The following is a 14,668-nucleotide window of genomic DNA, read 5'->3' as shown; positions in this document are numbered from 1 at the left end:
GGCATTCGAAAAAAAAACTGTATCGAAAATTGATATTGCGTGCCATGTGATATTTGCTGGATGAAATACTGAAAATTATAAATAAAAATTACAAATTTTACTGCGTCGGCTATCTTTTTTTAAAGATAGTACTTGTGTCATTCTACTTTCAATAATGAGCAGGACGGGTGTCTTGCAAGAAGCATGAACTGCTCACCTGTCCGAAACACTTAACTTCAGCCTGCGGGGTTCACGGTTTTCGTTTCTTATTCCTTCCTAATCAATTAAGTTTCGTTGCGCGACTTGTTATTTGTATGTTGCTATTTTTGGTATTCCCTTTCTTGTTTTGTTGATCCATTTTTTTTTGCTTTTTTAAAACTCCGGTACAGCAACTCATGAAATTTAAGTAAACGTTTTGTTTGTATTAAGGGTAATATCCTTTTTTACTTCTTTGCCTAACTATTTGTAAATAATTCAGTAGATGGTCAGTGCTCACTGGTGTTATAATTGTCTTGGACGTTAATCATGATATTATTTTGCATCCAAAGAGGCCATTGTTAGATGGGAACAAGTTTTTGTGTGAATAGAACCACGAATTTATAAAATTTGGATATTTAATGGTTAAATGTTTTTATTTTTTGGTAAGTTTACACTTTTTATAAAATGCTTGGCACTGTATAAGTTTAAACTGTCGCCAAAAGTTTATTATGTTAAACATCTTCAATTTCTACCAAATATTGACTACAAAAATACCAATCATATAATATGATAATTGATTATATACCAACTCTAGAATCGATACAAGGTAGCCTCCCTAAGTAGGATTTGAACCCCTTCTCTTCTGTAACATCTATGGCAATACCACTAGCATTAAGTACAACACTCTAGGCCACTCGGCCAACTAGGCTATAAAATATAGCATTCATTAACCGAATGATACTTCCTCGTAAGTAAGTCTAGAGCTCGAACATCAGCACGTGTAATAACTGAATATGACTACCTGAATAAGACGGAAGGATCTGCAACATTATATAAGTACAGCCACACCATGTATAAAATACATATAAGAAGTCTAATGGGATGTTGCAACTCTACCATCTTACTTCCTAGTGCATACACGGTGAGGATATACATAGAATGTTAAAACAGGGATGCATGTGTATGTATACATATATCCTAGCTGGCCGAGTGTTCTAGGGCGCTGGACATTTGTGTTGCCGTATATGTCACAGCGGTACGAGTTCAAGTCCCTTGGAGGGAACGACCTGAAATTTTCTTCCAAATTTGAGAGTTTTAACATCGTTAGGAATTTTTCAGATCGTTATATATATACAATGTAAACCTCTATGCTGGTTAAGTTAATTTAAATCGCAGAGTACGGACATGTACATGTAAGTCTTGCTTTTGAAACAGAAATAAAGTGTTTGCATGTATATTAGGGAATATCTTTTCTCGTAGTATGTATTGTAATTGCAAACAAAAAAATACGATAGTAATATATAATTGAACAGAACAGAAAACAAAAACCAAAACAAAACACATATTTAGTAGACAGATGAAAGACCCAGATTATTATACCAGAAAGTTAGACTTATTTCAACTTAATAATTTAAACTTTAAATCACGAACAGTGACGTCTATATTATGATTTGTTCTCATATAATTGAGGATTATAATGTTTCTTTATGACGTTTCAAAGTCCATACAAAAACAAGGTCAATCAACAGTGTCATTGAACCAAATCAGTATTTATTGTAACTCCTCAGTAAATTATCCATTAAAATCTCTGTAAGGTAAGGAATTTTTGTATTGGATTTTTTTCTGTTTTAAATTGCAGGACATGTTGTATGTACAAGCATTGACTTGGCCATTAAAATATCTGTTATCAGCAACATTCAGTTGTTTATTGTAAACACATCATTAATAATGATTTTCATTATCATCAGTTGTTTTTATATAAACTTTATTCCCTATGCAGTTGCCTTTCTATTGTTTTGCGCGCATGTTCTAATCTTCCCATTTTATCATATATCAATTTCAATGGATTTGTCATTTGTTTTCATTTAGCAAATGGTCACTTTTGGCTGGTCATAAATTCTGGTTTTACGCAACTTTTTCACTTTGAAATACCAAGTCAGGACCATAGAGGCTAATTTCTTGATTTCCAGTTTTGTCAATTTATGGTCTCACTAACCACTTCTAACGTTTCCATTACTTTACATGTTAAAAAAGTAATTTTCAAAGTCTCACTGTGAATTCCCATGACAAATGACATCTTAAAGCTGCATACCGTTGCGAAGCTTGGAAAATAAGGCTTCCAAAATCATTATGCTAATGGTACGATGATAGTAGAAATTCTTCACAAAATTTACTTGAATAAATAATACTGAAAATCCACATTTTTACCTGTTCTGCTAACTGACAGCATGGAGGCAAATTACTCACACATGTAAACAATATTCATACACTTTTATAGTTAATTACATATATGATTTTAAAGTACACATTCTCAGCTTTATTTTGACTACTTTTAATCATAATACACACAAATAATGCACTTACAATGCATATGTCTAGGTTCAGTGTGTTTTTGGTACTACATAGGGGGTGGCCATTTGACCCGGAAGTGGTTAGTGAGACCTATGTATAAATTATCTTCCTTGTCTCGATCTATGAGCCTTGTGTTTACCTCATTAAATTGTTTTAAACATATTTTATTCGTATTAAACAAAATGGACCAGACACAAGTAAAATAGACATTTTTACACTTGTGGAAGCCATTGTCAAAAATAATATATTTTCCCGTTGTTTTGGTATTGAATTTTCCTTCTACTAAAAGTTTAATGACGTCACAATTTAAAATCACATTGTTTCATTGATTCGGAGACAAATCTGGGGTCATTCGGAGTAAAATGACTTGTGTGAATTCGTGTATAACATACTTGTGAAGTCTTCTCCTGGAATGATAATTACGAAAGGTATAGGCATACAAATTCACAAGTCTTGTTTTATTTTTCTAAAGTTAAGAAAAGACAGTCAAATATATAACATTAGGTGATGTGGGCCGTTTCTTGGGCCCTAGCAAACATGTTTAGGAACAGTTAATTTATCATTTGTGTTCAGTAAACATAATTTAAATTTTGGGGTGCCGGGATCTCTCTTAATGCTCTGCCTAGTTTATTCCACTCGATTATTGTTGGTGGAATAAAAAAAAGATTCACGAGTACCAACAACCTACAAAGGGGAATAATGATATCTTCACCATTCCGAAGCGGATATACGGTTGTAGAATGAATCGTCAGTGGCATTAGATCTTTTAAATAATCTGGTGCCATTTTATTATAAACTATTTCATTATAATGTCAACGATGGTTTTACCTTTATCCTTTATCTAAATACGATAATCGAGAAACGTCTCCAGATTTGATGATGAATATTGATACCCTTGTTGAAACAACAGTATCATGTATGATTTTACCAAATAATTTCAGTATAAAAGCCAGACAAGATGTGCTGCAGCGAAAAAGTTAGCAAAATTTTGCTTATTGTACTGAATACGATATTCATTGTAAGTATTTAATTTCTATGTAACTAGATTGTTTATACTTTTCTACAAAATATCATCTTGAAGTTTGCCATTATGAGTACTTGGAGGTAGCGGCCTCTTTATTGCAATATGGATACAAAATACTAATAGATTATATACTGACGCACAACAATCACCTGCATGTTTTACTTCCATTATTTTTACTTTCAATTTTCACAAAAAAAACAAAAACAAAAACAAAAACAAAACAAAACAAAAACAAACAAAACGAAAACAAAAACAAAAACAAAAAACAAAACAAAAACAAAAACAAACAAACAAACAAACAATTAAGTATACTAATTCTTAGAAAAAATGGTGGCATTTATTTTGTTTACCAGGCCAAATTTAAATACACCACAAATAACAAAATAACATCGTAATGGCAATGCTGTGTCTTCAAATAAGGTGACCAAGTAATACATTACACAATCACGAGGTAATTGATGCTTTTAAACTTAAACAGTACTAATTTGAATTGTCAACGAAATTAAAAATATTGTCTACTAATTCCAGTTACTCGGTTTAGGACTCCTGATTCCAGGGATTCTTATGATTTTGAATGTCGATATTGTCAATGACAATATTTTACCATTGATGCAGCAGATAACGGTTGGAGTGTTTAACCTTGGTGACCTTGCTAAGGGTCTCTCTATCACTCTTATTGTACTTGGAGCATTTGTCCTTATCGTTGCTGCGTTTGGAGCTTTCGGTGCCTGCTGTCAGAACAAAGTTTGTCTTGTTGTGGTAAGTGTTTTACTACTCCTGATATGTTGTTTAACAGGGCGAAGTAACATATATAAATATATATATACTAGTGTACAAGTCTCAGAATGTGACAGACTCTATTCGCTACACTGCTCCATCGGATCAAATTGATACGAGGAAGATAACGTAAGCATAAAAGGGTCTGAAATATTCCAACGACGTTAGAACTGTCAAATTTGCGGTTCACATTTTTTTGGTCGTTCTTTTTTTAAACTCGTACCGCTGTGACATCTATGGCAAAGAGTAATCAAGGGAACCAAGGTTATAGCGGTAATCAAAAGAATGCAAGCCAGGGACAAAGACCAGACATGAAAAACAGACATACACAGCAAAGAACATAGAGTAACTAAAATCATGCATACAAAGTAACAAAAGCAAATGAGCAACTCGGACTCCACTAAAAACTGGGAGGACGGACCAGATGCACCGGTAGGGCAAGTGTCCTCTGCTTTTCTAGAAACACCCGCCGAGTTGCTCATAAATTGTATTTTTGTTTCAAATATCAGCGTTTTTGCATGATTTTGTGTGCTTTTAATCATCAATATACGTGTAGTCTGTAAGGTTTCAAAGAAAAATTATGATGATGATTGACATTGATACTGTTTATCATCTGTCTATCTTATAACTACACAACTTAATAGTTGATGTTAGATAGTGTTAAGATGCGTTAACATTGACATTTTTAAACATCAAAGAAATCTCATCATTATTCGAACGGTTACTCACTTAGCATTTGCTTTTTTATTGACAAAAGAAACAGAAATATGATATTTTCCCACAAAAAATCATAGTTCTTATGGTATTCTGAACAGATATGGCAATAATTAATTCATCAAATGTGATAAAAAATACCTAGAGACTATCAATGTGAATATTTGTATTATCAATGTGAATACTTGTATTATAATGTACAATCATGTTTAAACGATGATATTAGGAAATAACTGACAAAATGGCTGAAATATTTAAATCCTGATTTTTACCCTTTCTGATATTTATATAATCATTATGACCAGAAGATGGGCATGTTAGCTTATGTTCTGATATATAAAGCATTAAGTCAAAACCCATAAGTGTATTATTTACTGTAACAGTCCGTATATGCTATGTATTAGCTTTTTTTGTTCGTTTCGAGGTTTTTGAGGGAAAGAGGGAAAGAGGTAGCATTTTTTGTTGCCAAAATGACCCCTTCAACAATATGATTAGGCGTTCACCTTACTATACTTAACCCTCAAGTGTGCGCAAAGATAATTAAACAACTAGTTTACTTGAAGAGTAATCAAATGAACCAGGATTCTTCCGGAAATCAAAAGAATGTAATCTAAGGACAAAGACTAGACAGGGAAAATAGACACACACAACAAAGAACATAAACTAACAAAAATAATACATACAAAATTAAATGAGCAACTCGGACTCCAATGAAAACTGTGAGTATGGCAAAGTCTATATGGTTGCTAACTATGTAGTAGTTGGATATTTCCGGCCGAATGTTTGATACTATACTTGAAGAACGCAGCACCACATATGTAAAGTCATTTAGTGATTCCCTTGACTGACAAGAAATGACACGTGTGTACCTTACTAGGCTGGTTTCCGATTACCAGCTTTATTATGAGAAAAAGCTGCTGTTCTTTGGTCGCGATAGTAACCTTTGAAATGATTTACTTTCCTTAGAGTTTTTCTTCCGTGAATCATAGATACCAGATGTTGCGCCATTAGGAACATTGGATTTGTTACTGACAGACTAGACATAGCAAATAGATACAACCTAAATGGAAATGTTGACACCTTCGTAACTTAAAAAACAGAAGGTATATGCTAGTTATATATCGTGAAAATAATGTAATGGTTTAATGACATAAATATTTACTTTTTCATTTTTGTCCATTTTATGCATGATTTTTAAACAATGCTCTTTTAATTCCAGTATGCAATTATTGTTGGCGTTTTGTTTCTTGGTAAAGTTGCAGTTGTCGTTCTTTGGTTTGTAATGAACGATGCGGTAAGTTAGGCTTTAATTATATATACTGATTAAAGTAATCTTGTATAAATATTATTTTGCAAAAAACTATTTCTATTAAAGAAAATGGCAATTGTGTTACTGCCATTCAATTAAATGAAGTGTATTTAATGTATACCGGGGTAAGTTCAGTTGCACTTTTTCATTACAATATTGTTATTTTCTGAAAAGTCCAGCAATATTTGAATTCTAAATCTGTCTCTGTGTTTACTTTAAAATACACAGTGAATTGATATGACATACACCTACCCCACCAGAAGACCTCAACTTTTAATATTCTGGTTAATCGCTTACATTGGTAGTATATATTTCTTAGATTGTTTCAACACTTAAAGCAGAACTGTCTACGGCACTGCTCAGTAAGTACACCCACGATGATCTGACTAGCAGCGAAGTCTCTACAGCATGGAACTATCTTTTTATGCAGGTAATACACCTGTATACACAATATACGACAATAGTTGTAATATGTTCAGAAGCCATATCTTAAAATTCTATTAATATAAAAAAAACACAAAAAAAAGAAAGAAACGAAAAACAAATCTATAAACTACAGATACACGCGAATTATATTAAAATCAAATAAAAATCTTACATACTAAAATATACAAATAAATAATGGATTTTTTTGTAAACCTGAAATGCACATGTAAAGCTTCATACAGAAATTATGAATCATCATCTATAACCCAAAATAACACACAAAAAGAATTGACCAGACAGGATGGTATCATATATTTCTTGTTTAAATCAATCAAATATATGGAAGAGTAAATTGATGGTGTGTCAAGATAACTGTTAATGTATGCATAGTTTCTGACTGAAAGGTGATCAATAAAAGAGTACCTACCAAATGTAAGACATGCATGATTTTTTTTCTTTGTGTTTAGATGGAGTGTTGTGGGATTGCCGCTGTCACATCTGCAACAAACGACTTTGACCAGACAAGCTGGCAAACAGGTTCACCAAATACAGATATACCTCTTGGTTGTTGTCCTGGTGTCACAGTTACTTCGTATAACTCAGCCTCTGCCACAAATGCAGGATGTCCATCAAGCTCTGGAACAGCTCCTGTTGGACAATATTCAAAGGTGAGTATGATAGTGGTGGTTTTTAAACTTCCTTGACTGCTCACATGAGTCTCGCATGGACGGCGCAATTATAAAGATTTTATAATAAACACACAAAATGTTTTTCACATATTTGTTGTTTTGAATCCAAATTTAAAAAAATATATATTTAAATTATAACCGAAATTAAACGTGACTTTAATTTTGTGGTTACCGATGACATATACACTGTATTTGTCTCCAATAATAATAAATTTATATCTTGAACATGACTGGGTTCACCAACTTTATCCGGTGGAAATTTTGCAGTGAAGAGGACATACTCGACCGTAATAGAAGCGCGATGTTTAACGCGCTATACAATATCTGGTTTATTGCCTGTCAGTTCGGTTAGTTTGCTTTTTTTGCCTTACTCTCATACATCACGGGTCTGTCCATAGTCAGAAGTTGTTGGTAATTAATTTGCCTTGGTGACATTATGCTATTTTTTAGTTTAATTATTAAGAATTATCTTCTTTCTGTTATCGCGAATTTCGTACTTTTGTTCTCGGGGCCTTTTAGGGCTTGCTTTAAGGTGTATCAACACTTGCTGACGACCTTATGGATACCTCTGAACATATTTAATGTTTTCGATTTAAGTTATACGTTTGTGAATTTGCTGTGTTTAACATTTCGGTTCTTTTTCCATCGATAATATCTGATATACAAACTAGTGTTGTTTGTTTACTGTTTGTTACCTATAGAAGTATATTGCCATATATAATTTTTGAGCGATCAAAATAAAGATTAATAGGCATCCAGGATCTTCAATTTATAAACAAATTCTGATGCTTATTTTCCTATGTATTTTTCCTCTGATTATAAACTACAGTATATTTAGCTTTTTTTGAAGTGTATTGAAATAACATAAACCTGCACTAATAATTTGTAGATGGATGCAATTAATGTATACATGATGTCTTCTTATCATCCTTCATTTGACAGCTTCCTGTATATATCTGATATTTCTGTGATATTTTTCTGCCTATTACGTTTTGTTTTGTATTGTATGTTCCAGGTTACGTTTTTCGACTGATTTCCCCCTCGTTTGCAAACTTCCCTATATTCCGTACCTTTTTTTAAGTGTCATGGTAATAACATAAATATAGAATAATATCCGCCTTATGTTACTAATTAGTCTGTAACAAATGAGGACAATTTCTTGATATTTAAACAAAATTGTACGGGTCATTTAATTACAAATTTAACACCCTTTTTCCTTGTTGATTAAATTTATTTTCAAGCAAAATCAAAAATTAAGTTTCCAATTTTAGCAACCGTGTTATTTGTCATGTTGCATTGCGAAATCATGTACAATTAAAGTGATATTTATGATATTTTTATATTTTATTAGGGATGTTATGACGTGGTGTATGACCTGATCAGTTCGTATACCATCGCCTTCATTGTTGTGCTGGTCCTCATTTTACTAATTGAGGTAAAGTATTAAATTTATACTAAGCATTCTACGCCACTATCAAAATGAAGAATAGCCGCCCCTCCTTAATCAATATCATTATTTACAGCCATATTTGCAATGCATAATTATAAATTACATATAATATCAATGAATTACATATGATACGCATATGCAAGTATTTGCCTACTCATATTTTATGTGGAAATGAAATAGACATTGTCATCAATGTTATATGTTAATCTTGCTGAGATAGTCACATGTACTTTGAAAACAGAATGATCATATCATGCTCCATCGAGTTCATTCAGAAAAAAAAACTTCACAATAGAAACGGGGCTAATTATCAAGCCAACGAACACAATTATCATAATGATTTCAAGTATATTAAAATTATTCGATTTAATTAAAGCTGCATTAGCTGTCATTTTTGTAATTTGTTGTGTCTGTTGAAGTATGCCTTAACCTTGAATTATTTCTACTAAATTGTACTTTTCCTGTATAATTTCATTTGATATCTACAAATAAAATGCATTAAATACATGAAATAGGTGTCTAAATATTTATTGTCTTGCAAGAGAAAACATCAACCTAGTTAAATTCGTATGCATGTGACTTATGGTGACCTTAATACGCGCATGTGATGTAAGGTTTGCTTCTTTAATAACAAATCTGATTGCAAAGCGAAAGTGGTTATTCAACTGAAAGGAAGACAGACGGACTCAAGCCGTAAAAGAAAAAAAGTTCGAATATAACGCAAGGATCATTTTGAAATTTACGTGTTGTGATATAATGTGGCTTATTATTTATTTGAAAATTAATAAAAAAATAGATGAAATGAAATGAAAACAAAACACGTGCTTACCTGTGTATCCGTTATTGTTATTTATTTTAACCAAGATAAAAGTATTTTTAACCCGGGTGAATTGCCTGTCGACAATCGAAGGAAGTAATGGCGAAAAATAATTAGATCAGAGCTATCGATCTTCTCTGATTAAAAACGTTGTTTTCACAATATTATGTAGGTATTATCAACACTATTGCTTTAATTGCATCACTACAAACTTATTTCATTAAATCAACAAAATTCAGTAGAATCAAAATTGAACAAATTTGGCAGCTAATGCAGCTTTAAAAACAATAACTTATTTCATATCTGGTATGATACTGCTACATATCAGCAATGATTAAGTATCTAAAAGTAATAACACATTTCTTCAAGTTCAATAATGTCTGAAGGTCAATTTTTGTCATAAAATAAAAGACTCCCGTACCTTACAGATAGATGTATTGACTTGTTTATATATATATTTGTCAGAAAAAATATGTACATTATAAGGACTAGTTTATTTGCTTTAGATAACAGGAGTTATAAGCGCTCTTGTGATATGTAAACGTAGCTCGAAGAAAGATCTAGTCGTGTAAAAACAAGTAAACGTATGTATAAACTGTGATAAAGAATTTACTGAATTGCACACTTATTGTTTTATTGTTGAACAATACGTCATTTACAATTTGGCACAACTACCATTCTACGTTTTTGTTGCATTAATTTATTTATCCGACTGCAACTTTTTTCGGTCGTATAATGGTATCACACTGTCGTCTTCGTTCTGTTTATTTACCAAAACTTGAATATAAACTTTTCGGTCGTTTTGAAAGTTACACAAATCGTTTCTAGGGACATGACCCTATAGTTTTTGGAGGTCTTTGCTCCACCTCTTTCGAAATTAGGGGGCTAGAAGGGGAAAATTGGTGTTATCATTATCAGTGAAATTGAAAAGATTAATGTTAATCCGATTGTGATGAAGCAGACGTCAGTGTTGGTATTGAAATTCTGTTTAAAAAGTTTTTACAGGGTAGAATTATCTTTAACTGTTTTTGAAGAGTTACAAAATTAGGCCACTCCAAAAAAAAAATACATTTTTAAAAATAAATTTGGTCCGCTTATGATTTCTTTTATTTGAATTCCTAATGAAAATCCCTGCCTGCATTTTTCAATCAGATTGCTGATATCTCTCACAGTTTTCGAGTTATACGTGGCTGACTTTGCCACAGTCTATGTGAGTTATTGCCACCACATGACATTTACATTTTTTCAAACAAAATCTGATCGGATTCCTGATCTGTGAAAAAAAAACCTGGCCGCCATTACAAAAAATAGTACATATGGGGCAGATGGCAAATTGTGACATATATCTTCGTTACATACAGAATAAAAGTGTTCGGCATGAAGAGATCAACCTGAGGTCATCTTTCGTGAAAATCTGTTGATACATGTTGGAGTTATTGCTCTTTTCGGGCGCATATTTGCTATTTTGATGTTATTAACGTAAAAAAGTCTTCTACCGTGAAATAATTAGATAGAATAAAAAACAAAGTTGGTATGATTGATCCTTAGGGAATCCTGTACAAAATGACTATTTGGATTCTATCCATAACAACATGGCCGCTTTTACAAAAAAAATAAAGTGTAGCTTTTCAAGCCTGGTGAGAGTGAGCAATTGAGACTCATTAGAGCCTTCTGTTTATTTTTGGTCCGGTTTTGATATTTTTTCATTGGATTCCTTATGAAAATCCCTGTCTTCATTGTTTCAATCAGATGTTAGATATCTCTTACGTGATCTTTTTTTATTTTTGGTCCAATTTTGAAATTTTTCATTGGATTCCTTATGAAAATCTCTGCCTGCGTTACTCTATCAGATTAGCATCTTATACGTTATTTTAGTAACGGGTCTCTGATTAGCACCCTTAAAGCACTTTTTTCACCTTTAATTGAATTTTTAATTTTGTACTTTATTGCGTCTAAACCAGAAGGTTTGTTCATTATAAACTGTAAGTCCCTATGCATAAGCGTCTAAAACTAATATTGTATCCATACAGAGTTAAACATGCTGCGACCGTATCATACTGAGCTACGCGAAACTTTTTATTTGATTACTCTGTGAGGTTCACGACATTGTATGTTTCGCAATCCTATTCACACGCAGCTTGCACATATAATATATTCTTATCAAAACAAGTTGAACCTACTTTTTATGCTTTTTAACGTTTGTTTTAAAATCCGATTGAGCTTGCCATCAACTGATACTAACTCTTACCGAAAGGGACAACGATAAATGAAGTAGTAACGTGGTTTTACTCTCATTATGTAACTAACCCTAACCTACAGTTTCTTTATAGAAATGTTTTTTTTTTTTGTTTTGCTACATTTGTTGGTTAATCTGGTTTGTCTGTACTGGTGTTGAATAATCTTCTACTCACATGTATGTGCATTAAAACCATTGACTTTTTTTGTATATTTGCACTATAATTAATTGATGCTTTATTTGCATGTTTGAAAATGTCAGTGCTGCGAACCAACTTAATGACCCATTTTTAAAAATACTTTCCTGGTGTAGTATGATAAAAGTTCCAATGCACTTACTTTATGTGTTAAAAACTGCTTGCAACTTATTAGCATGATATCAAAAGTCTATAACAACATACACCAGAATTGAACATAATTTGGTCTTAGGAGGTAATAATGTGAATAGTTGCACTGTGATTTATTTCCGTTCACATAAGATACTTTGCTATTTCTTTTATTCTGACTTACTGAAAGCGTGGGAAGAGTTTTTAACCTCTATAGCTTACTGAACTTGAGGGGGAGTTTTTTCTATAAGAAAGGAAGAAAAACTGTGAAACAAACAACTGTAGCTAGTGTTCAGAAATCTTGTAACTTACTGGGCTTAAAGTGATGTTAGGTTTCGTAGTTTTAATGCTCTACTTGAATGTATACAATCTTTTGTTCTTATCATAGATGTTTTGTCTTTAGGTACTACTTGGATGAAATTTCTTTTCAATTTAAACCCTTATATCATTACATTTTAACGTTATTGTTTGTAATGATTATACACTTATATCACCTGCAAAAACTTTGTTGCACCTTTTTGAGTAAATAAAATGTATATAAAAAGTTAAAAAATGTACTCTTAATCAGAACTGCTACTTCCAATTCGTTCTAGCCCTTTCATGGCTATGAGAGGTGAAATAAATACAAATTGGGTTATTACAAATTTTAAGCGTAACATATTCGAATTTGATAGTCAATCATGGGACTTCAACCCCATTATGGTTGTGTTTTTGGATTATTTAAAATAATTGTGTGTGCTCATTTCTTTTTACCTACCAGACAATACGAGTTAATTGATCAGTAGTTTGTATTTTTATAGATTGATCTATGCAGCCAATGCAGTTCAAGTCTTACTGCACTAGTGCCAAACAGACGTTCATTTCCCTTTAATTCATTTATGTAACCCCCAGAAAAATGATTTCCTACTTGTAACATGTCTTTGTACTTATGTTGTAGTGCGTATAGGAGAGCTGCATTATTTTTACTATATTACTATATTACCAGATTTAACGCACTTCAATATGACAGATGCCGCTGGAGTAGTAGGACATGTTTACCCTTCCAAACCACCTGACGTCACTCCCGTTTTTTGTGGGAATTCATATTGCTAGTGCTTTAGTCCTTTTTTGTGTGTTACGTATTAAGTATTTACAGGAAATCTATTTATTCGGCTCGCTACATTATGAGTGTTGCTCGTCTTTGTTTCTAGTCATGTATTTAGATTTTGGCTTACTGTATTTGTCCCATTGCCCTCGCGTCGGTTATTTTTGTCAGGGTTTAAGTTGAAATTAAGCTTATATGCTTCGTTTTAAATACGGGAAAATTGAATATTTTATTTTTTTTCAGGTGTCGGTTGTTGTAGCTGCAATTTCATTGTGCAAGAAGAAATCTGGATTGGGCTTAGAAGGTGCCGCTAAAGCCTAGTGGAAGAACTTTTCTGGAATTTTAAATGACATTATATATGTGTGATATCTTTATTCATTTGATTTCTGTTTACTTAAATGTATTGAAATATGTGATAATGTATAATTATTTATTTTCTTACGTTGCATTCGTTTTTTATTTTCGAAACTATGACATTAAGAAATGGGCAAAAACCTGTATCTCTTGTGTAAGCTGCTGAGGCAATAAAATCATCGATACAACAATTTTTAACGAAACTTATACATTGCGAGTTTGCTGGAATATTTCTACATAGAAATGGGTTACTGACAATGGAAAATTATCATCGTGCTTGTCTTTGAGTTGGTCAAGTTCTTTCCTCTATTGTTTATTTGAGATGAACGCAAAGTAAAGAGGTAAAAATCTGAGGTCCATCAAGTAGTTATTGATAAATATGATTATGAAAGTCATCAAATGCTAAAACGCAATCGTATAAATATTACAAATTTCGTTACCCTGTACACGCATTTAGAGAAGTAACCTCTCATCAGCAGCATAATCACAGAACACTGAGCAAGAAAGTTAAAATCCAGCACTGCTATGTTGTATGTAAAAGGAACAATATTATTGTAGCTGCCATGTTTAACACAATGAAACTCAAGTGTTTATGGGGTTTCGATGTTTGTGCTACTGACAAATTGCAGTCAATAATTTATGATATATATTTCGGGTTAGACAATTCTGATAACTGGGCTCGTAAATACCCTCGGGTAAAGCAGTGGCATAGACTCCATGATATATAAATACATGTACTAAAAAACAATCATATAATTTAAAGTACTGTGCTTTCTTTTTCTTGATTAAGGGGCACTTGTTTTTTGCACTTTTTGTTGCCCTAATGTTTGCTTATTTGATGAAGTAATTTGAATGAAGTTGTTTCACATAAATTTCGTTAACACAACCATATCTAAAAATGATGGCGACATACTTCCATTAAAAACGTGTATGA

General features: G+C 32.3%; 1 protein-coding gene across 2 annotated transcripts; it reads left to right on the top strand.

The window, feature by feature from the left end:
* Window positions 1-1,678: 1,678 nt before the first annotated feature.
* On the top strand, window positions 1,679-13,821 carry LOC148616285 (uncharacterized). 2 transcript variants are annotated; one of them, XM_088583180.1, is made up of 9 exons: window positions 1,679-1,772; window positions 3,471-3,547; window positions 4,082-4,312; window positions 6,264-6,338; window positions 6,673-6,783; window positions 7,247-7,447; window positions 8,820-8,903; window positions 10,242-10,319; window positions 13,624-13,821. In XM_088583180.1, exons 2-8 carry the CDS (start codon window positions 3,488-3,490, stop codon window positions 10,305-10,307), a joined length of 828 nt encoding a protein of 275 aa, XP_088439306.1. In that variant the 5' UTR covers window positions 1,679-1,772; window positions 3,471-3,487; the 3' UTR covers window positions 10,308-10,319; window positions 13,624-13,821. The 2 variants fall into 2 exon arrangements, with proteins under 2 accessions (XP_088439306.1, XP_088439305.1); XM_088583179.1 differs by lacking the exon at window positions 10,242-10,319.
* The last annotated feature ends 847 nt before the right edge of the window (window positions 13,822-14,668 follow it).

This window comes from Perna viridis, chromosome 5 (genome assembly GCF_037379345.1).
Source record: "Perna viridis isolate PV_CMFRI_1.1 ecotype Kerala chromosome 5, ASM3737934v1, whole genome shotgun sequence".
In the NCBI taxonomy this organism is placed as follows: domain Eukaryota; kingdom Metazoa; phylum Mollusca; class Bivalvia; order Mytilida; family Mytilidae; genus Perna; species Perna viridis.
Note: the sequence above shows the minus strand (reverse complement) of the source record. Positions and strands in the feature narration are given on the sequence as shown.